Below are 22282 nucleotides of genomic sequence, written 5' to 3'. Positions count from 1 at the left end.
CCGGGGTATCCGAGTTTAATGTCCTAAATCTCAGATTATTTTGAGTTTGAGTTTGAGATGATGAGTGGTGTATCAAGTTTCTATGGTTCCGGTGGGGGCCCTTCAGTTAATTGACATCAAATGGATTTATTTGAGAATGTGAATTGCAGCGAGAAAAAGAGGTTTTGTCACGACGGTGGTCGTCCGAAGTAGTGATGCTTAGCCTGGAGGGGTGTGTGTGTACCTATCTATGTTGGGCCGCAGAGCATGAGTTAATGATCGCAGTGTGGTGTCAACCTGAGGATGAGATTGTGAAGTGGTAAGAGTAAGTGTGGTGAGACTGCGGGGAGCTGCAGTTTCAATGAGTCAGTGAGAGGTTGTGGTGATGCTACGGGGAGCCGTAGTACTCACTATTCAGTGAGAGGTTGTGGTGATGCTACGGGGAGCCGTAGTACTCACTATTCAGTAAGGGTTGTGGTGATACTACGGGGAGCCGTAGTACTCACTATTCAGTGAGAGGTAGTTGTGATACTGCGGGGAGCCGTAGTACCCACTAGTCAGCGAGAGAATGTTGTGATGAAGTGCTCTCTGATCAGATCTTGACGCAGAAGAGTTTTAGGCTTGGGTAGCCCTAATATTTGAGTTTGTGGAAGCCTGGGGTCGAACCAGGGGCGAGACTGGGGTCTCCATGTTTATCGGAAGTCGTTATATTCTGAATTGAGTAGTGATTTTCGTGGCCAAAGGGAAGTGGATCAGTGAGGTACGCATGGGTTGCGGGTCATGAGTCCTGAGTTGAGTGGTTCATTGGGGCGAGTGGTTCCAACTCTGGGTCAGATCAAACTCTCGAGTGTGAGTTTGGCTCTGGTAGTGCATTGAGTAGGCAGAATGAGATTCCGGATTCAGAGCTGAATTTCATTTGGAAGGGAGTATTGCTTCCATCTGGTGCCTTAGACCTGAGTGGGTCAATTCGTTGGTGTGATAAAACCGCGAAACGTATGGAACTAATGAGTAGTGGACGACAGAGGTCGAGGGTGAAACGAATTCCGTATTCGCTTGAGGAAAAGCGAACTTCGTGACTTGTGTGTCACACTGGGCCAAGATAGCTAGTGTGGGAAGGAAGTCAGTGAGACATGTTGAGATATGCAATAGGTAACCCTTGGAGGTTCAACTGCTAGGTCGGGAGATGACCTGGTGCTCAGTGTTGAAAGGGATTTGGAGAAGGGAGCTGGGGTTTGATCGCAGTTCGGTGGATGAGTCCCTGTTGTGATGTGTTCCTTCCATTCCTTGGTATATGATATGGATTGTTTATCATGTCTCGGACGAGTGATCGGTAGCCAGTTTTGGGCATGGACTTGTTTTATCGGTCCCCACTAGAGAATCAGAGGGGCAGTGAGCTATCGGGGTTTGTTATTCGAGGAGCGAATAACGTGGTGACATCTGGAGATGGCGGTCTGGCTGTGTGTCAGGCTACTAGAGTTCCAGATTCTTGAGAGTCAGAAGGGGTAGCATAGTAGCAGATGGGTCTGTCCTTTTCCCAGGGAGGAGTTCCTGTTTGGATTCAGGTATCCAGAAAGGAAGATAGTTGTGTGGTATGAGACCCTTTCGATGGTGCTGTTTCGTTATTTGATTAGATCTATATGTTGTGGAGGAGCGATTTCGAGGGCGAAATCTAATTCAAGTGGGGGAGAACTTTAACATCCGGATTTTCAGGGACATTATTGTGTATGTTAATCTTGAGATTTAAGGAGGGACTCGACGAGTAGGTGTTGGGCAGAGAAACCCTAATTTCCCGTGTTTGGGACCTATTTAAAGGCATTTATAGCCTCATTTGCGGCTACCTTCCCCTGAGAGCAAACCCTAATTGCTATTGGAGCTAGAGAGTGAGAGAGAAGCTCATATGGTGGTTCTTGGTGCATTTCTATGAAGAAGAATGAAGAGCTTCATGATGGGGAACAAAGGAAGGCAGTGGATCTGTGGTATTGAGTGTTTCAGCTGCTAAGAGAAGGTACAAAGTCCTCATCTTGTTCATTCCTTGTACTAGATCTCATTTTGGGAGTTTTAGGGCTTTGCTTCCATCCTTTTGAATCTATGAGTCGAATGAGACCTGGTTATGGTTGGAAAACCTCATATCTGGACCTCCTAAGGTCCTTAGAGTCTAGATGTCTCAGCTTTAGTGGTCCAAATGAGGGTTGATGATCAAAAACCTTCATGAAGAGCATGTATTGGCATTTTGAAGCAATAGCATCATGTATGAACGTAAAGATCGAAGCTTTACGTAATTATTGAGCCTTGGGATGATAGATCTATAGTTTAGAGTGATAGATCTGGTTGAAATCGTCTGAATGAGAAATAAGATCAAAGGGACTCGTCGAGTCCATGAGCTGACTCGACGAGTCGGCGAGGGTTTGTCCCGACGGATTGATTGTGCGATAACTCGGCGAGTTGGGGGTCAACTCGACGAGTTGAGCTGGAATTTTGAGACTTCTGAGGATACGAGGGGACTCGACGAGTCGCAGGAGTGCACTCGACGAGTCGGGTCAAACTTGGACTGTTGACTCGAGTTTGACTTCTCTTGACTTTGGGGTTTTGGTCAACATATGTGATAGAGACCTTGGAGGGGTAAAATGGTCTCTTACCCACTTTAAAGAGTTAGAAAGAGAAAGAATCGCCTTCGATTATCTGAGTCGTGAAAAGAGTATTAATAAGAGATATTCATCCTTTGTGTTAGGAGGAGGCTAGTTCAAGATCCGAGCGCGAGGTTATTCGTTCACCTGCTAGCCTAGGTGAGTCTTTTCACTATACTTTACCTTGAGTGGTAGTTATGTGTGACCGGAAGGTCTTATGTGCTTACATTGAGTATTATGTTATTATGCCTTATGTTGTGCATTATTTCTTTGTGATTTATGCTATGCGGAGTGTTACAGACTGGACCGAAGGGTCCGACGATTTATGAGGCCGGAAGGCTCAACCAGACCGGACCGGAGGGTCCAACGAGTTAGACCGGACCGGAGGGTCCAACGAGCTATGACCGGACCAGAGGTTCCAACGAGCTATGGGACCGGAAGGTCCCACTGAGACACATTGACCGGAAGGTCTCGCAGAGTTTCAGCCTCGAGTGGCTAGTTGTTGTGCGTGGTATTTTGGGGAACTCACTAAGCTTTGTGCTTACCGTGTTATGTTATGTGTTTCAGGTTTTCTCAGGATCGCGAGACGGCACCGGCTTGATTGTACACACCAGAGAAAGAGTTATATTTTGAGGATCCTGGATTATTAATGGAGTTATGCTTTGTAATTTGTATAAACGAGATTTCTATACAATATGTTATGAAAAGTATGTGATTTTAAAATGAAAAATTTGTTTGAAAAGTTTCAGTGTTACACTTTCCTTGTAAACAACTTATGCAATCTTATTCTACTTTCGATAATTACTTTACAAATAACAACACAACTTCTCATACAAATTGGTTAATATCTACTTAGTCGATTTTTGACCAAAACAATTATGATAGGTATGTATTTTATAATATGGTTCAAGATAATTACAAATTCATATATTAACTTAGTGTAAGAGCTACTATTATATAATTACTGTCTTATTATTTTCAACATGTATATGCAAAAAAATAATTATATAGTTTTATTCTGCGCAACACGTTCGTATTCACTTAGTATATCTAATAATAGAGTTATTTTTGTTCAAATCATATTCATTTAAAACTCTCTTTTAAATAATATAATTCAAAAGGCTTTTGTGATAATGATTAATCATTCAAATGTTTTATAGCTTATATGTTATGTTTAATAATCATTTAATAAATATTTTACTAAAGTATCGATGTTTACAAAATTCACAAAGAAAACGAGTTTAAAGGTTTTTTGTGTTGGTTTGATGTATTTTAACCCTTTTTCGTTGCATGTTTGTATGTTATAGCTTTTAATTTGTACGTTTCATATATGTTAATTCTTTTCTTTTTAGATATATTTTGGTTTTATTATTCTTTTAATATAGTTGGTGTATGATGTGTTTAAATCATTAATATAAATTAGACCCGACATATGTTATCGACCATAAGCATATATGATGATATGAATAATTTAATTAAATATGTTATATACGATTAACTATTTTGTGTTTTTTCGAAGAAATAATAAATTAGAAGTCATTGATATGTCATATTTTTCATGTAACTCTATTTTAAAATGCAAATGCTCTATCTCGTTATATTAATTTTGCGTAACGCACGGGTATACTCATTATTTAATATAATATAAACATAAATAATTCAATAATAGATTTGTGATTTTTCATGGTCATAAAAAACCATAAAACTATAATATATGATTTAATATATAAAATAATAGAAGTGTTTGATATTTGGTTAAAAAAACTACAAAAACTATAACAAAATTTAACATTTCGTGAAAGTTTAGATATTTTAAGAATATATTTATTGCTAACTCAAATGAAAAATTCTAACTTCCTATTAAAAGAAGAGTAAATTTCACTTTTGGTGTAGATGATTGGCATATAATATATGATTTAATATATAAAATAATAGAAGTGCTTGATATTTGGTTAAAAAACTATAAAAACTATAATACACATTTTGTTAAAGTTTAGATAAGTTAAGAATATATTTATTGGTAACTCAAATAAAAAAGAAGAAGAATTGTAGTTTTGTTTGTATGATTGGCATTCGTATGCAGGTTTAGTCTAAGTCTTAAAAAAACTCATACAGGTGATATCATAATTGCAAAATTTATCAGTTTTTTTTTTTTTTTTGGCTTGCTTGCTTTTCAATATGATTTTTTTTAGATCGTGAACCCTAAATAATATATCACATTTTATAATGTGTTTTACCAAGCTAAAATTGCTAAAGTTAGAGAAATATACGATGCCTAAGGTTAGGAAAATTAGTGAAATGCATGTATTGTTCTGAATTCTATAATTTGAGTTGTGGAAAAGGAAGGCTGGGTTTTAGAAAGATCCTCGACAAAGAAACGATGGACACTCCAAGAATACCTCACTCAAAAGTCACTTCTTTCAAATCCCAATGTATCCTTCACTAACATACGCCGAATTATATAATGGTGGGGGCATTACGCGCCAAACCACCACCCTCCATTGTCGAAGGAGATCACAATTCACACACACAGCTTTATCTCTCTCTCTCTATGCATACAGATTCTCTATCTCTATCTATATCCGTATCCATCCATTAAAGTACTCTCCATGGTCCCTGGGGATAGAGTTATCAACTTATAAAATCTAGTTTCGAGACTTTTAGTTGACGGTATAATTCTCTGACAATGGGACACTATTAATTCACATGAATTTGGTTGAAGAGGTTGGAGGATTGAGATTCGTCATTCGTATCGTTGTTGCAGTTTGAAATTCACTGGTTTTGTTATGTTTGTGAGATGGATCCGCCGGTGATGATGAACGGAGGTGATTTCCGATCAAGCAACGCCGCGTCGTCGTTTTGTAGTATGGCGGAGATCCTGCCGTACCATGTCAATTTCGGTGGTGGCGTCGGTAATGTGGCGTCATTTGGTTTGGGACATTTGATCGGGAACAGCGACGATGATAATAATAATAGCGGTAGTAGTGTTGATGCGTTTATGAAGACTGGAGGTCATGTTTCTGTTGATGATCCGATGGATTTGGACCAGAGAGGGAGTAATTTTCACAGTAAGAAGCGACGTGAAGAAGATGATTCGTCTAAACGAGTTTCAATCAATAGCCCTAACAATAACAATGGCAATTGCAAGGTAATCAATTTACTCAAACCTTTTAATTATCGTTTTGATCATATTCTGAGAAACGATAAGACAAATCGTTTGTAGATGATCAACCGTTATTGATTTTGAATTTGTGTAGCTGCAATTGCTCTCGTAATCTCCCAATCTCTTTACAAAATCTCAGAAAAGTTCAACAGGAACTCATAATTTTTTCTTATTTGGTCAATTACTTGAATTTGGTTTCTTTCTTTGATCAATGCTAGTATTCTGATTGTAATCGGTAATCTGAACTAGGTTCATGTTCTTAATTTTTAATAGAGTGATTGTGAAGGTAAACGCCTTCAATCAATGGGGAATGAATATGAAATATTTGAAGCTAATGTCAAAGCCGATAGAAGTTCTGGGAAACAAACAGAGAACAACATGAAACCAACTGAGCCACCTAAACAAGATTACATACATGTGCGAGCTCGAAGAGGTCAAGCCACTGATAGCCACAGTCTAGCAGAAAGAGTAAATTTGCTTCTAACTTTTTCATTAAAATTGCGTTTTTATATAAGCTTCATTCGAATGATGTAATAAATAATAATTACTTTTAAGTATCAAATCCAAAAGGTTTTCTACATAAAGTTTTTGTTGATCTTTTGATCTATATTGATGGACACAGGCTAGAAGAGAAAAGATAAGCGAGAGGATGAAAATTCTTCAAGATCTAGTTCCTGGCTGTAATAAGGTATTTTTTTTTTATCATTTTTCTTATTCCAAAAGATAAAAATATTCCAAAAACTTAAGAATAAATTATATGATTTTAGGTTATTGGGAAAGCAATGGTCCTAGATGAAATAATCAATTACATTCAAGCATTACAACGACAAGTTGAGGTATTATTGCATCATGACTTAATTTTCCAATAGTCAAAATGTTGAATTATACGCTAATTAACTTGTTTTCGCTTTTCATAGTTCTTATCGATGAAGCTTGAAGCTGTCGCTTCAAGATCACACCCCAACTCTGAACAATTCCCTTCAAAAGACGTGAGTCCCACTTCTAGGAATACTGTTACGTCAAATTAGACCGGACCGGACTAGACTAATTTTCTAGGACTATTTTTGATGAAAGTACGCCTTTCTCACAAACAAGAGATAGAATGAGGTGCTCCTTGTTTTTTGTAAAAAAATCTCTTCAGCCCTTTTATTGATGTGCGATGCAGTACACGTGCAATACTTTTCATCTCGAAATTGTTTGTTTTTTAAAAGTTTTCGGAGTAAAAAATGTCTGCGTGTGTTCTGTTTGGGGCAGCACTTGTATTACCTCTTCCAACCTCTTTCAACATTTTCTTCTTTTTTTGTTGCTGAAATCTTGATTTGTTGAATTCTTGTTTCATCTTTTTTTTTCGTTTTTTTTTTTTTTGCTGAATTATTTTTTTCGTTGTTTTTTATATTGAATAATGATAATTTCTTGCTGAAATATCATTATTTTTTGTTGATATATCATAAATTTTTGCTGAAATGTCATATATTATTAAATTTTCGGTATTAAAAAAACTATTTTCGATATATAAAATCAATTTATTTTAATTTTTTAAATATCTGCAGCGACATGCAGACGTTAAAAAACAAACATGCTTTTTATTACAGTCTGCAGCCGTTTGGTCGACCTCTTTTGTTGCAGAGGGTTGTAAAGGTGGTTCGCATATTTCATTAAAATTTTACTTCATAAAAACAAACAACACCTGAATCTCACATTGGGCCACCTCTTCATGTGGGTCAAAAGTTACATGTTTAGTACTTATACCTGGACCTGGACCTGGACCTGGACACTTATATTTTGTCTTATGAGTCGATGGTTGGTGTTTTCAGTATGGTCACCAAACGTATGACATGGTTAGCATGCCGTTTGTTTCACAACCAACAAGAGAGTTTAGTAGGGGATCATCACCGGAATGGTTACACATGCAAATTGGTGGCAACTTCGAAAGAACAACATAATTTCAACATAATCCATTATCAACAACAATAAGACCCATTTAAACGAAGCCATAAAATTATGGGTTAATAGCTTAGTGACTACTACAAAAAGTTAAAGAAAAAATCTTAAAACTATATATATCTTCATTTAGTTTGTGTGTTACAATATTTAGGCACAATTTCTTTACATGCACACTATGTCTTATAGTTGTTTTCAGATTGTATACCTCTATAAAGTATGTGAGAATTTTTTTAAACATAAATCATATAATTTGTGTAATAAGAATTAGGGTTTTACTAAGAAAATAAAGATTCATCGTATAAAGTAAACTCCAATATACTTTTACCTAATGTGTTTACTTTTTTGTACTTGGTTATGTGGTCCTTAAAAGTATCTAGTAGAAATGTTGATACAAGAATATGACGTGTTAGACAATAGACACAAGCCTTTATGTGGTCTAGAACATAATCTTCTTTTCTTTTTTGAAAAAAAAAATATTAGTCATATTGGTTAACTGTTGTTGTTTGTTTACATATAAGTGATAATGTGTCTTTTTGAATGAATAATATTCACAATTGGCACTACTTGTATTCGTATTTCTATTTGTTTATTTCATATCGTTTTGCTTCTTTTACATTTGTAGTTCGTAAATATATGTTTTTACGGGTGTGGTGAGTAGTAATGCGTAACAAATAGGTCGAGACGAGTTCAACAATTAAGAACAAGTAAATCAAGCACAAAGGATTTGTGTGGTTTTACTACTGATGTGATAGATTGCGTTCACACAAAAGGTGAGAAGGTTTATGTATTTCACTAAAACAAAGTAGAGAATATACAAATGGATTGTTACCATACAACTAAATGAATAACTTTATCGACATAGTGATACTGTTGTTAGATTTACGATTGACATACACGTTGTAACATCAAATGTTTTAAAAAACGATAGGGCCGAAACCGAAGATGAGAGTGTAAATGTATAGATAAGAGATAGAGATAGGATACAATTCAAATGTATTATTGTAATCATAAGATCCATGTATTTAGGATCTAGGACGTGTTCGGCAGGGAGCGTTTGAGAGGTTAGAGCTTCTAGCATTTGACAAAACGTTTCGTTTTGAACAGGAAACCTCGTTTGGCACTACAAGCTTCTAACGTTTAGTTTAAACAAAACGATCCAAATCCAAATGCTACTTCACGTAGCTTTTAACTAAACACTACCAACTATAAGTTATAAGCTAACTGCTGCCTACTACCTGCTACCCGCTACTAGCTACAAGCTACCAACTAATTTTGTCGAACACACCCCTAGTGTTTATCTCTTTCATGTAATATGTATCTATATATTGTATACCAAACCCTATGGATGATTTACGACAATTGACTTAATTTCAACTTGGTATCAGAGCCATCCTAGGGACCCGACTTATCTCTACATGTTTATGCCTTCTGATCCTCTATCTTAGATTCGTCACCACCATGTCTGCCATTACTTCCTCTAAAACCGCCACTGTTATCTCCTACAAGATTACTCGAACCAATTTTCTGCTATGGAAGGCCCAAGTCATACCCATACTACGAGGTGTCCAACTCTATGGATACCTCGATGGCACCACACTAAAACCCAATGCAAAAATAACTTTTGGAACGGGCATAGAAGTCGGAGAAATTGATAATCCTCTATATAGTACATGGTTTATTCAAGATCAAGCAGTTATCGGGGCTCTTATGTCCCCCATGACAGAAGATGTGCTTGCTCAACGCACGAGATGCACAAACATGGCCAACGGGTTATAGACTTCCTTTCACATCATGTTTTCTGCTCAACATCGTGGCAACTCCACCCAATTATGTACTCAACTTTCCACCACAAAGAAAGGAGATATGACTGCATCTTAATACTATCAAAAGATGACCACTCTCGCTGATACTATGGCTAATATAGGCCACCCCGTGATTGATGAAGAGGTTAACGAATACATCCTGGCAGGTTTGGGACCAGGGCGTGATGATCTCTTCACCATCATCATTGTGCTGAGTAACCAACAAGCTCAAACCCTTCCTGATTTCTATTCATATTTGATTGCTCATGAAGCGCATGTCAGATTCATAAATACAAAATTCTCTACCTCTGCCAACAATGTGACGCGCCAATAAAAAAAATCCTTAACGTGGGAATTATAACAACAATGGTTCCTACAACCATCAACATGGAAACAACAGAGGTGAAGGGAGAAATTATGGTCGTAGACGAGGCCGTTGCAAAGTTAATGGAGGCCCCCGATGTCAGGTATGCGACATCCTTGGTCACACAACTTTAAATTGTCGAAACAAGTTCATCCATGCCTATGAGGCTGAGGAATATCATGGGGGAAACAATGCTACTACCGTAAGCTACTTCAATGATCGAAATTGGTACCTTGACACTGGTGCAATGGATCATCTCACAAACGATCTTGATCGTCTCATGGTGCAGGAACGATATCAGGGAAAAGATCAGGTAGAGGTGGCCAATGGAGCATATTTTCAAATTTCTCATAGTAGCCATTGTAAAATCCCTGGCTTAGGCAAACCTCTCGTTCTTAAAAAGATTTTGTGTGTTCCTCAAATTAATAAACATCTTCTTTCTGCTTATAAACTTGTTTCTGATAATGTGTTCTCATTAAAATTCACTCAAATGCTTTCTTTGTTAAGGACAAGGTCACGAAGAAAACCTTCCTCTTCGGTAAAAGAAAGTGAGGCTTTTACCCGGTACTGATCAATCACTCCTCCTTTCAAACTCCTCATCAGGTGTGCTCAAGTGTTCGAGTATCTCAATCTCAATGGCATCAACGTCTGGTCCATCCAACTTATGAAGTAGTCAAATCCATTTTAAAGTCAAATAAATTAGGATGTTCTTTAATAGTAAACTTTCAGTGTGTGATGCTTGCAAATGTTCTAAAAGTCATCAGTTACCTTAAAAAAAACTATGTTCATGTTACTTCATATCCACTTGATGTAACACTCCAAAAATCATAAAAACTTAATATTTTCAAAAAAATACATTATCCATAATTGTTTACAAAAAGGAACCATTTTTTCAAAAGTAAAGTCATATCACAGTGTCCCCAAAAATCAATATCATGAAAATAGGAGGATGCGTACAATCAGACTTTCGCTTTCCCACGATCATCAGAAGTACCTGAAATAATAAACTGAAACTGTAAGCCAAAGCTTAGTGAGTTCCCCCAAAGTACCACCACACAACATATAATATACATAAAATTTAGCATGCTGGATCCACAACCTCCCAGTTGGATTACCCTGGCCCACAACCTCCAGGTTGGATTACCCTGCATACCATATACCGGGTCGACAACCTCCCGATTGGATTACCGTGGACCACAACCTCCCGGTTGGAATGCCCTGGCCCACAACCTCCTGGTTGGATTGCCCCGGTCTGTTGACTGATAACACAAAACAGTAGTCTCAACCCACATAACATGTCGGCATATAATAGATAACAAGCATACTCAGCAAATAGATAATCATACAGCCAATAACTACAGGTAGTCCTACAGATCTATCAGTCTAATACATATCAACATCTATCATATAGTCATACAGATCTACCGTATGCTCAACATTAACAAACCGTATGAAACAGGTTATCAACCAATGGACTGGCCTTGGTGCATTTGACCCGCAAGTGCAGTGAGGAAAACTCACCTCTCAGTCCGAACAGAAGTTGAATAAATCTCTGCTCTGAATATCGGCTCTACCCATCACCTCCTATTATTTAAATCAATTCCCACCTTAAATTTATTATTAAATTACCCTAAATGCCTTTTGGTCAAAATTGGTCAAAGGTTAAAGTCAGCAAACCAGCCGAGTCAACTCAACTAAGTATGTTGGCGTTCCCAGCTAAACACGGGGCATACTCGATCGTTGACCAGATACAGGGGCTTGACCGCGTACGTGCAACGTATCACTTGGTACGCCCAACGTACGCTACTAGATTCCTTCCCAACTCATTAACTGCTTAATACTTAAACCCTTACGTCTAAATTAATATCTATGACCCAAATATTGTCCTTGACCATAAAGTTTCCAAATTATGATCTTGCATGGCCATTAAGTGCTTAATACTAAAAACCCCAACATCTTAAGCCATTAATACAACCAAACGCATGCATGGGGAAAAACTAAGAGCCAAGATCATATTTTTATGCTTCTAGACCTCTCAAAACGTCTGAAAGGACAGCTTAAGTGGGCTAGAGTATGCCATACTCATAAAGGTCAAGACTTGGGACCAAAATGCTTCATGAAACAAGAATTAACAAGATCTAAAGGAATACAAGCCAGGTTCAGAACTTTATACCTCCAAATAATGCCAAAAGATGATGTTATTCTGGATCTAAAGAGTCCCCCTCCTCTAAGGTGATCTTCTCTTCTTCTTCTCTCCTTCAAGATTACCAAAATACACACATAATAATCAAGAAGGCTCAAAATGGATTAAGGTTTACTTGGGAGACGAAAGTGGGTTGGAGGCTGATGAGGGAATGAACTTTGGGGAGATAATGATGCTTATAAAGGGTCCAAACCCTAAAAATTAGGTTTTGTGGATCAGGAACGTACGCCTAGCGTACGCTACGTATGCCCAACGTATGTCTGCTCGACCCCAAAATTACAAAAATGCCACTCTGGACCATTTTGCAACATTTTTCATCAACAAGGGCTAAAATGCAATTAGTCTTCATACTTAGGGTTAAAATTGAAAATACCTCATCATCGGAATGTTACACTTGAGCTTGTTCACACGAATGTTTGGGGACCTGCTCAAGTTTCTAGTGGTGGTTTTACATATTATGTTAGTTTGATTGATGATTATATTTGCTACACTTGGATTTATCTCATTAAACACAAGTCTAATGCGGAACAAATTTTCTATAATTTTCAAAATCATGTTGAACGCCTTTTGAATGACAAAACTCGAACCATTCAATCTGGTTGGGTAGGTCAGTATCTTAAGCTCCACAAATATTTCCAACAAACATGAATATTTCATTGTGTGTCTTGCCCCTACACTTCCCAACAAAACAAGATTGTTAAACGCAAAAATCTTCATATAGTTGAAATAGGTTTGGCAATACTTGCCCACTCCTTGCTTCCTCTTCGTTTTTGGGATGAAGCTTTTCTTACTACTTGCTACCTCATAAATCATATGTATAGTCTTACTATACACAATTCGACACCTATTACACGTATACTCAATATCAAACCTAATTACTCTTTTCTTCAAAATTTTGGGTGTGCTTGTTGGCCAAGCTTGCGTAAGTACAATGCTCATAAACTTGAATTTCGCTCAAAAATGTGTCGTCACTGAATAACTTAATGCACAAATGATATACATGTTTAGATAAAAGTACCAGTAGAGTGTACATATATCATGATGTCATCTTTGATGAATGCAGATTTCCATTTGGTAATTCATCAATTGATAACACACCTTCCCCTAACTCTACAGTTGTGTCATTTCCTCATATCGGACCAGGAATTATAAATGACCATATGAAGAATTATGATATTTCCATGTAGTTGCAGCACCAGTTCAGAGTTTTGGTCTCCCTCGCCTAGGAGAATCCCATCGGTATAGTGACGCCAGTTTTCAGACAGACCGAGATAATTATCGATCTCAGTCAGGCTGGGTCTTTACCCTAAATAGAGGAGCAGTGACTTGGAAAAGTTCCAAGCAGGAGATCATAGCTGATTCAACGTGCGAATCAGAGTACATAGCGGCGAGCGAAGCGTCAAAGGAGGCGATATGGTTGAAGAACTTCATTGGAGACCTTGGAGTTGTGCCAGCCATAAAGGAGCCTATGGAGATTTTCTACGATAATGAAGGAGTGGTTGCCTTAACCAAGGAACCGAGGGATCATGGCAGATCTCGACATATCGATAGAAATATCACTTTATTAGACATCGGGTAGAAGAGGGACTCCTCGTAGTGAAGAGGGTATCGTCAGAAGATAACCCAGCAGATCCCCTTACGAAGGGACTGAGTAGGGTTAACCACTTGCAGCACGCTAGGAGCATTGGGCTGAAGGACGATATTAGTTTAGATTAGATAGCTTCGAAATGTGTAATAGATAAATTGTAATTAACATTTGATGATTAAATAAAGGTGTATTATTTATAAGTAAAGTTACTGTCTTGTGTTAATCATTTACCTATTGTTTCACTTTGCATGTTTTGACTTCCTGAATAATAATATTATTATAACAGTCGACAGTCGCTCATACTTTGGAAGTAAGTATGAAAGAAGACTGTCATGAGTTGGCTTGTAGATTGTCTGAAGTGCATTAGACATAGCAAAAGTTTGCTACAACGTTCATGAGTTCTTATGAACTAAGATTTAAGCATTAGATTAAACCCACGCTTGCTGGTATCACTTCATGGAATTTATCATGAGTGATCGCAAGACGATAATATCATATAGTCTTTAAACCTAGATATATGGTTTATTGTTTGCAAATTGGTTGTGCATTGATAATGCGTAAACACATCAGTTGCTTGATGTTATAAAACGCATTGTTGTGTACAATTTGATGAGTGAATAGTAAATGTATATAAGTCAAAGTTTATCTGTTCCTTTTATCCTAAGAGGGTAAAAGCGATATCTGGGCCCCTCGATGATTTTGTTTGACTTATGTGTCGGGCGTGGTCAGGACTGAATTGATGTGTTCAATTAAGTTCTATGTCAGACAAATCAAAGATTGAGAAACAAACTGCTGGACAATAAGTATGACTATGTTCCATGTATTTGTCCGCACGATATCTAGAATGGAGGATTATACGATCCCTTATCTAAAGGACAGGTTATTGATAAGATCAGAATTCAACAGCGTCTTTGAGAGCTACGATTGCTAATCGGATCCTAAAGTCGTACTTGCATTTATAGTTACTAGACTTATCCAAGTGGGAGACTGTTGGATTAGTGTCTAAGCCCGTAACTATATTTGGTATGTACTTGACCCGGTTGTGCATGGTCCTTTTGGGTTGCCTTCACCGAAGCAACTGGACAGGATGATTTATGGAAAGAGAGAGGTTATTATGGTTTATTAATATATTATATGAATAATATATTAAAGGAGAAATCATATAGTTTAATTAATATTAGTCAAGAATTAATTAAGAATTAATTTTGTGGCTAAAAGAAATTAATTAAATAAGGGGGACTGAAACTGTCAATTACAAGATAATTGATTTTTGGGCTGTGAATCCTCATGGATATAAGGGGGACGAAATCTAGAGTGAAGCCCACTCTAATTTCGTCCAAAGGGCCTTATTCCAGAAGGTTCTTAAGCTGCTTAGGGCCTAAGTTATCCAATTAGGGTTTTGACTGAAAACCTAGCAGCTCAGCTATTTAAGGAACCCCAGGGCTTTAGTTTCGGCTACACCTTGAAACCCTAGAGTTACTATAGCCGAAATTGTGCTCATCCTCCCTCTCTTCTAGATCATCTTCTTTCTTTGGTGTTTGTAAGCCATTAGAGGTATTACACTTGTGATACTAAGCTCTTGAAGATTGAAGATTCTTGCAACTATTGAAAGGTATCATCTAAACTTGATTTTATTATAGATCTCGATTTTAGTAGTATGCTAGATTAGGGTTTGCAAGCTTTGGATGAATTGCATGTACAATAGAGAAACCTAGATCCAAATCTTTAGGGTTTTGCATGTGCACATAGGATGTTCTTTTGCTCAAAACCCATGAAAACTCTCATCCCATCAATCCAAAACACAGATCTGATGTCCAAGGGTGGACAAATCACGTAAAGTTTCTAACTTTACGTCCATGCATGCGTGAAATCCTCTCCAAGGTCCATTTTAGTCTTTATTGTGGGCATAATGCATGAATGGAACATGGAGGCCATTAAAGTTTGCAACTTTAATCCTCTAGAGGTCTTATAGAGGCCAGATCTACACTCCTAACCTTTGGAGACCTCTTATCTTGAGAGATCTAACCCAAAGTCCCAAAACAAGCCCTAAACTACCAAAAGGTGAGATCTAATACACTACATGTCAAGGTTATGGCTTTATACCTTCAAAATGCCGCCCTTGATGTAGAGTTTCTGGATCCAAGATTGCTACTTCTCTCTTCAAGGCTTCCTTCAAGAATCACACCACAACACTCAAAACTTCAATGAACAAGAGGGGCAGGCGGTTCTAGGGTTTCTCTGAGTAAGGAGGCTGGTAAGGAGGCCAGCCCTAATGGTTAAGTTCTTTAAATAGGGTACGAAACCCGGAAAATTAGGGTTTTCCTTTACAGCGTCTACTCGTCGAGTTGGGGCCTTCCAACTCGTCGAGTAGACCCTAAGTCTTGAATCCAAAATAATTTCTAATAGACGAGTTGGTGCTCCCAAACCCGTCGAGTTCCAGTCTAAAACCCTAAAATCTTAATAAGTAAATGATACCTGAAACGAGCGTTACACATTGATTCAAGCACTTTCTTGGTGATCTCCGTAGTCACCTTAGTGCAAGCAGCTATATTTCCTCCTGTATGAGTGAGGTGTTCTTTTAACCTTGTGATCCCTCCACATATTCTTTTGTCACACAAGGTGCACCAAATATTTGCTTTTTTAAGGGATCTTTTTGAACTTCCCATTCCCAAGCCATATCTCTATTTGTGCTAATTGTACTGACATCTGATTTTGTATTAGTAGGAGTGGTGGTGGTGCTCGGATTCACAGAAGCATGTGAAGAATGACCTTCCATATTTTCCAATTTATAATTGGTTACACCTGTTTCACATTAGTTACTAATTAGTGATTTCACAAACATATAAGATAATATGATAAATGCACACAGAGTAAGAATTTACAACCATAACGACATAACTTCAAAACTCACTAATTTATGTTCCTAATGTCTAAATCACAGCTTCACAGTGAGTGATTGATTGCTTCCATGCTCCATAAATTCACAAATTGTATTGATTGCTTCATAATCATAAATTCACATATTAACAAGTTTATAGGTTTGAAGCATTGAAAGAAAATATTTAACATTATAGGATTAAAGGAAACATCACGTTTAACATTTAACATAGACTCACAGTGAGTAATTGAAGCATTTAAAAGTTACATATTCACATAAGGTCAAATAGTAGGACGTATGTGTAAGTGTTTGTAGTGTCTGTGTGATCTAGGAATGAAAGGATTAAAGGAAATATTACATACCTGGTACTGTGGAGTAGAATGTGGAAGTCGATTGAAGGGGGGAGCCGATGTTATGTAGTGTGGAGATCGATTGAAGGAAAGTGCAAAACGATTTCAAGTAGTAGCTTAACTGATCAAGTCTTCACGGTTGATTTAAGGAGTGAAGTCCCAAGCCTTAGCCTCACAGGTGTGGGTCGATTTATAAAAAACAGGAGGGAGTTCGACCATAGGAGTCAAGTCGTCGTGAGTACAAAAAGAGATGAGAAAGAGAGATATCGGTAGTTGCTTTGAACGCATTTAATTAGGTTAATTACTCAGGCATTCTAAAATGGGTAGTGGGCTCATTAAAAACAATATATTAAACATTAAGTTAGTCCATAACCGGTTTTTTCATTGACAAAATGACTAAATGGCCCAAATGTGAACGAAAATACAAAAGCGCCTGTAGCGCCGCTATATTGGTTATGGTTATCGTGGTAAATAGCGGTGAATAGCGGTAAAATGTGTTGCTAATTGCGATGTCGCGATTCAAAAACCCTATGTTGAAAATAACGGTTCTTGACCACTGCGAAACACTATAGCATGTGATTGATATCATAGTATGTTTGTTTAGTTAATGACAATGTGTATAAAAGCATATATCATTTTCCTTAAATCCTTCGATCTCCACTTATCTAAATAGTAGGGTTTTTTTGTCCTATTGTAAAACTTCCAAGAGCGAATTGTGTGCCATGTGCGTGTTTGATCGATCAAGCGAGGGAAATTAGGGATTAAAAAAATGACTTTTCAATTTCAGGTTCCGTTTTCTTTATAACCGATTAAGCAGTTATTCGGATAAACCGGACCGAAATACATGAGAACCAATTAAGGCTAAAATAAATAACCGAGAACCGAACCAAATAGCTTATTCAATCCTAATTCGGTTTGGTTCCGATTCAAGTTCAGGTATTCAGTCCAAACGTTCATCCCTACCGTAGGTCGTAATTTATTATTATAAATACCGAATAGGAAAAAAAATCTCATCTTAGTCTTTTAGGCTGGAGGGAGTGGTGCCACCGAAACCGCACTCCCTCCCCCGCCACATAAGCGTCATGTCATTTTTTACCACACAAGTGTGGTTTCTTGCCACACCAAGGGAGTGGTGCCACACTTTTATTTATTTATTTATTTTTTGTTTTTTTTAACTATTTTAATTTATAAAACTTCTTTTTTTTTTGTTTTTTTTTAAGTATTTTAATTTAATAAAACTTATTTTTTAATAAAAAACATAATTTTTCATTACTTGAAAATTAAAAAAACATTACATTGCATTACCAAAAAAAAAAAAAAAAAAAAGAAACCGAGAACCACACACATGACATTTAAATAATCATAGAAACTTAAAAAACACAAATAAAATAACTAAAACAAACTACATAAAGTCGTTCTCCGAGAACTCGTCTTCGGAGTCATCCGGTGGATCCAAATTAAGGTTAATGTTTTGAACTCTGTAAATGTGTTCCACCAAGTCATTGCGAAGATTGTGAAATGTTTCAGTGCAACGTATATCTGCTCTCCTGTTCATATACTCTTCGCCACCAATTTCTACTGGTTGTGTCTCTGGTATGGTTTCTTCCTCGTCAAACGCACATATCGCTCTTCCTTCGTCTTCAATAATCATGTTATGCAATATGAGACATGTATACATGATTTCTTGAAGTTTTTCCTCGTCTAAATAAGCTACTGGTTTTTTCAATATGAACCACCGTTTCTTCAGAGCTCCAAAAGCACGCTCAACATCCTTCCTAGATCTTTCTTGAGCTCTCTTGAATTTCTTTCGTCTAGAACCATGTGGACACGTAAACGATTTAACAAACACAGCATACTCAGGATAGATTCCATCGACCAGATAATAACCATACTTATATGGCGTTCCACGCACTTCAAAAGAAGAATCTGGTGCGGATCCAGCGTATATGTTGTTAAATATTGGTGAACGATTAAGAACGTTGATGTCGTTAATCGAACCAGGAGAACCAAAAAAAGCATGCCAAATCCACATATCTTGTGATGCAACTGCTTCAAGTATGACCGTTGGGTGACCATAATCACCTCGGGTAAATTGCCCATGATATGATGTAGGGCAATTTTCTCATGCCCAATGGAGACAATCTAAGCTTCCTAGCATTCCAGGAAACCCATGCAAACTAGCATGATGAGCTTGCAATTGCAGGATGTCATTACGTGTAGGCTTACGTAAATATTTTGGACCATAAAATTGAATCACAGTCTTGCAGAAAAAATGGAGACTGTCTCGTGCGATCCTAGCAGACATCCTAAAAGTTTCATCTAACGCATCAGGCGGAATGCCATATGCTAACTGACGAAGTGCGGCCGTGCATTTTTGTAAGGGAGTGAAACCGAGTGTACCTCTAGCATCGTAGTCTTGTTGAAAAAAACTGCACTCCCTCGTTACATCTTCAACTATACGTTTGTATAAACCTTTGAACATTCTGAAGCGCCTACGAAAATAATACCCTTGATAAGTGGCATTCTCTTCAAAATAGTCTTGCACCAAACGTTGGTTGGCTTCTTCACGATTTCTGCAAATATATCTTCGTGTTCTCCGTTGAGAACTTGCAGCTGCGTTGTTGCATAAAGCATCATATGCTTGTTCCGCCATTTGAGCACACGCAACAGCGGTATCAAAAATAGTCTGAAATTCTTCAGAAGATGAAGAAGATGATATTTTTGAGAGAGTGATGATTTTTTTTTAAATTTTGAGAGAGAGAAAAGGTTGTATTGTGGTTAAAAACAAATGAATTGGATATGTATATATAGGAAAGAAAGACAAAAAAAAAAATTTAAATTCGGACGCAAAGGACCGTCAACGGTCAAAAGGTGGAACATCCAATCAGATTGCGCGGTTGTTTCTAGCCGCACTGCGATTTTGGCCGCAGGAAACCGCACCCTGGGGGCGGTGTTCGCGGTCCACGTGGCTGCACTGCGATTTGGAACCGCACCCCACACCGTATAGCCTTACAATGATGAGCAACCAACGAATAAAAAAAGTTAACCATTGTCATTAAAAAAAGTTGATCATTGTAATTAAAAAAACATAGAGTTTCGTCTTTATCAATAATGCTATATTTTATTTCTAATTTAAAAGTATACCCACTCGATAGCATATTCACACGAATCTGATTTCATATGCTACACATGCTTAAAATGCATATTAAAATTGCTCCTTTTCATAAAGTAATTCATAATTCATGAAGTGTGTTTTATCTTAAAGAATAATACTCCTATATGGCTTCATTAAAAATTTCCCGCTTTCCGAAAGTAATTCATAATCCGACGCCCTTATTTCATTCACTTTCCACCTTCCCATATCCCACACATATAATTTGATCTCGATACACAGCCGCCGCGTCTCTCACCAATACCCCATGGCCGTTTCTCTTCTTCAACTGCTTCTATTTCTCTTTCTTATCACCATCAACAATTTATCAGCTACCCAAACAACCCTCTTCCATGGTGGCTTTTTTCTCGATATCACCAAAGATGTACAAACCCAACAATACACCACCCAGTTACTCATCGGTACTCCTCAACTTCCCACCAAGCTCGTGGTTCACCTGTCGGGTCAATCTCTCTGGCTCAACTGTGCACAATCGTCTTCATCTCGACAGTTCGTCCGCCATGGTTCCCTTCCCTGCTTGATGGCAAAATCCGGTGCTCAAACTCCAATACCTCCCAGTCCCACCATCTGTAACGTTCACCAAGAAAACCCCATCACTGGATCCACCAATTTCGGAGATCTAGCCGAGGATAAAGTCACTGTTTTCGACGATATGGGTTCTCCGGCAACCGTTGACCGGTTCCTTTTTCTATGTTCCCCGGAGTATCTACTAAAAAGCCTTGCTACCAGTGCTAAAGGTACGTTAGGCTTCGGAAGATCAAAAATTGCATTTCAATCTCAGGCGTTCAACAATTTTAACATTCCAAGAAAGTTTGTTGTCTGTTTATCTTCATCTAACGGGTTTATAATTTCCGGCATCGATATCTCTAAGTCTCTATCGTACACACCCTTGATCTCAACCCATGGTCATCAGGACGGGTACTATGTGAATGTAAAATCCATCAAAATCAACGGCAGGAAACTGGTCTTACAACCGATCAGAGGTGTCGAAATAAGCACAGTCGTCCCATATACCACCATGAAGAGCCCGATTTATGGGATCTTTACAAAAGCTTATGTTAAGGCTGCTAGTTCAATGAACATGACGATGGTGGCTCCGGTGGCGCCGTTTGGTGTTTGTTTTAGTTCGCAAGCGAAGGTGCCGGAGATTGAACTGGTGTTGCAGAGTGAACTGGTGAAATGGATGATACAACGGAGGAATTCGATGATACAAGTGAGTGACGCAGTAATGTGTTTGGGGTTCCTGGATGGGGGTTTGAATATGAGTGGTTCAGTGGTTTTAGGAGGGTATCAATTGGAGGATCATATTTTGGAGTTCAATGTAGGGACTGGTATGCTAGGGTTCAGTTCTTCGTTGTTGACGAAGGGAAATAGCTGTTCCATGAAAACAGCGTTGGTTTCAACACCCACTGAATCATTATAACGGATATGCGGTTTCATCGTGGGGTGCATTTTTTTGTTTTTTTTTTTTTTTTCTCCTTCTTCTTCTAAGATTCTAAGATTCTGTGTTTGCCTTAGCTTTTGCGGGAGAAAAGTTATTTTTGTAAAAGACTTTTTACAAAAATTGTATTTTAAAATGTGTTTAGATTAACTTTTGAGGGGAAAAAGTCAAAAGTTGAGGGTTATAAAAGTAATTTAATGTTTTAAGTGGTTGAATTAATGAATTGATTAGGGTAGCTGCCTAGCTGGGGGTATAAAGGTAATTTAATGTTTTAAGTGGTTGAAAAGTTAAAAAAGTCACGTTTACGTGACTTTTCAAAAAGACACGATTTCCTCTATTGAAAAAGTTGATTACAAAAGTACTTTTCATTTTACCAAACATCTTTTTGATTTTTAGAAAAAGTAAAAAGTTACTTTAAAAGCTATGCCAAACACATGGAATGAAGATATATTTTCGGTTGCTTTTTTTTTGGAAAAAGAACTTCTCTAATGAGGTTTCTGGTCAGTTTTCGCATACCGACTAATCCCGCTGCGAATATGAGGCCGACTAATCCTCTGCGAATATGATGCTATATCTTATACTTTGGAGTCACTGCAGGAATATAAGGCTATATCTTATGTTCTGTAGTGACTGCACGGAACCTCAAATGTTGTTTTTATGTTAAAAGTACAGCCTATTAATTTTTTGTGGTTTGCAATTTGAGACCCATTTAATACACATGAGATACACATGCATGTCCAATAGATAAGATGTGTGAGAAACCGACCAAGTAAA

The 22282-nt window shown here is 37.6% G+C and overlaps 4 protein-coding genes across 4 annotated transcripts; 2 read left to right on the top strand and 2 right to left on the bottom strand.

The window, feature by feature from the left end:
• The first annotated feature begins 5015 nt into the window (after positions 1-5015).
• On the top strand, positions 5016-7951 carry LOC145134140 (transcription factor BHLH094-like). The gene is made up of 6 exons (XM_079069039.1): positions 5016-5751; positions 6040-6234; positions 6389-6454; positions 6534-6602; positions 6684-6755; positions 7581-7951. Exons 1-6 carry the CDS (start codon positions 5401-5403, stop codon positions 7707-7709), a joined length of 882 nt encoding a protein of 293 aa, XP_078925165.1. The 5' UTR covers positions 5016-5400; the 3' UTR covers positions 7710-7951.
• A 10346-nt stretch (positions 7952-18297) lies between these two features.
• LOC145131957 (uncharacterized) lies at positions 18298-18927 on the bottom strand. Its single transcript, XM_079066601.1, has one exon. It carries the CDS (start codon positions 18925-18927, stop codon positions 18298-18300), a length of 630 nt encoding a protein of 209 aa, XP_078922727.1.
• Positions 18928-19017: 90 nt separating this feature from the next.
• LOC145131956 (uncharacterized) lies at positions 19018-19548 on the bottom strand. Its single transcript, XM_079066600.1, has one exon. It carries the CDS (start codon positions 19546-19548, stop codon positions 19018-19020), a length of 531 nt encoding a protein of 176 aa, XP_078922726.1.
• A 766-nt stretch (positions 19549-20314) lies between these two features.
• On the top strand, positions 20315-21490 carry LOC145131955 (putative aspartic proteinase GIP2). The gene has a single exon (XM_079066599.1). It carries the CDS (start codon positions 20315-20317, stop codon positions 21488-21490), a length of 1176 nt encoding a protein of 391 aa, XP_078922725.1.
• Positions 21491-22282: the final 792 nt, after the last annotated feature.

This window comes from Lactuca virosa, chromosome 8, assembly GCF_052849685.1.
Source record: "Lactuca virosa cultivar CGN04683 chromosome 8, Lactuca_virosa_CGN04683_v6, whole genome shotgun sequence".
Lineage (NCBI taxonomy): Eukaryota > Viridiplantae > Streptophyta > Magnoliopsida > Asterales > Asteraceae > Lactuca > Lactuca virosa.
The sequence above is the reverse complement of the archived record's forward strand: the minus strand, read 5'-3'. Positions and strand labels throughout refer to the sequence as shown.

Bases quoted from the DNA above. Each gene is read 5' to 3' on its own strand.
- LOC145131956 (XM_079066600.1), bottom strand. From the start codon at position 19,548: ATGGCGGAACAAGCATATGATGCTTTATGCAACAACGCAGCTGCAAGT.
- LOC145134140 (XM_079069039.1), top strand. From the start codon at position 5,401: ATGGATCCGCCGGTGATGATGAACGGAGGTGATTTCCGATCAAGCAAC. The intron at 6,455-6,533 runs GTATTTTTTTTT...ATATGATTTTAG, and splicing joins TAGTTCCTGGCTGTAATAAG to GTTATTGGGAAAGCAATGGT. The intron at 6,756-7,580 runs GTGAGTCCCACT...TGGTGTTTTCAG, and splicing joins AACAATTCCCTTCAAAAGAC to TATGGTCACCAAACGTATGA.
- LOC145131955 (XM_079066599.1), top strand. From the start codon at position 20,315: ATGGCCGTTTCTCTTCTTCAACTGCTTCTATTTCTCTTTCTTATCACC.
- LOC145131957 (XM_079066601.1), bottom strand. From the start codon at position 18,927: ATGTGGATTTGGCATGCTTTTTTTGGTTCTCCTGGTTCGATTAACGAC.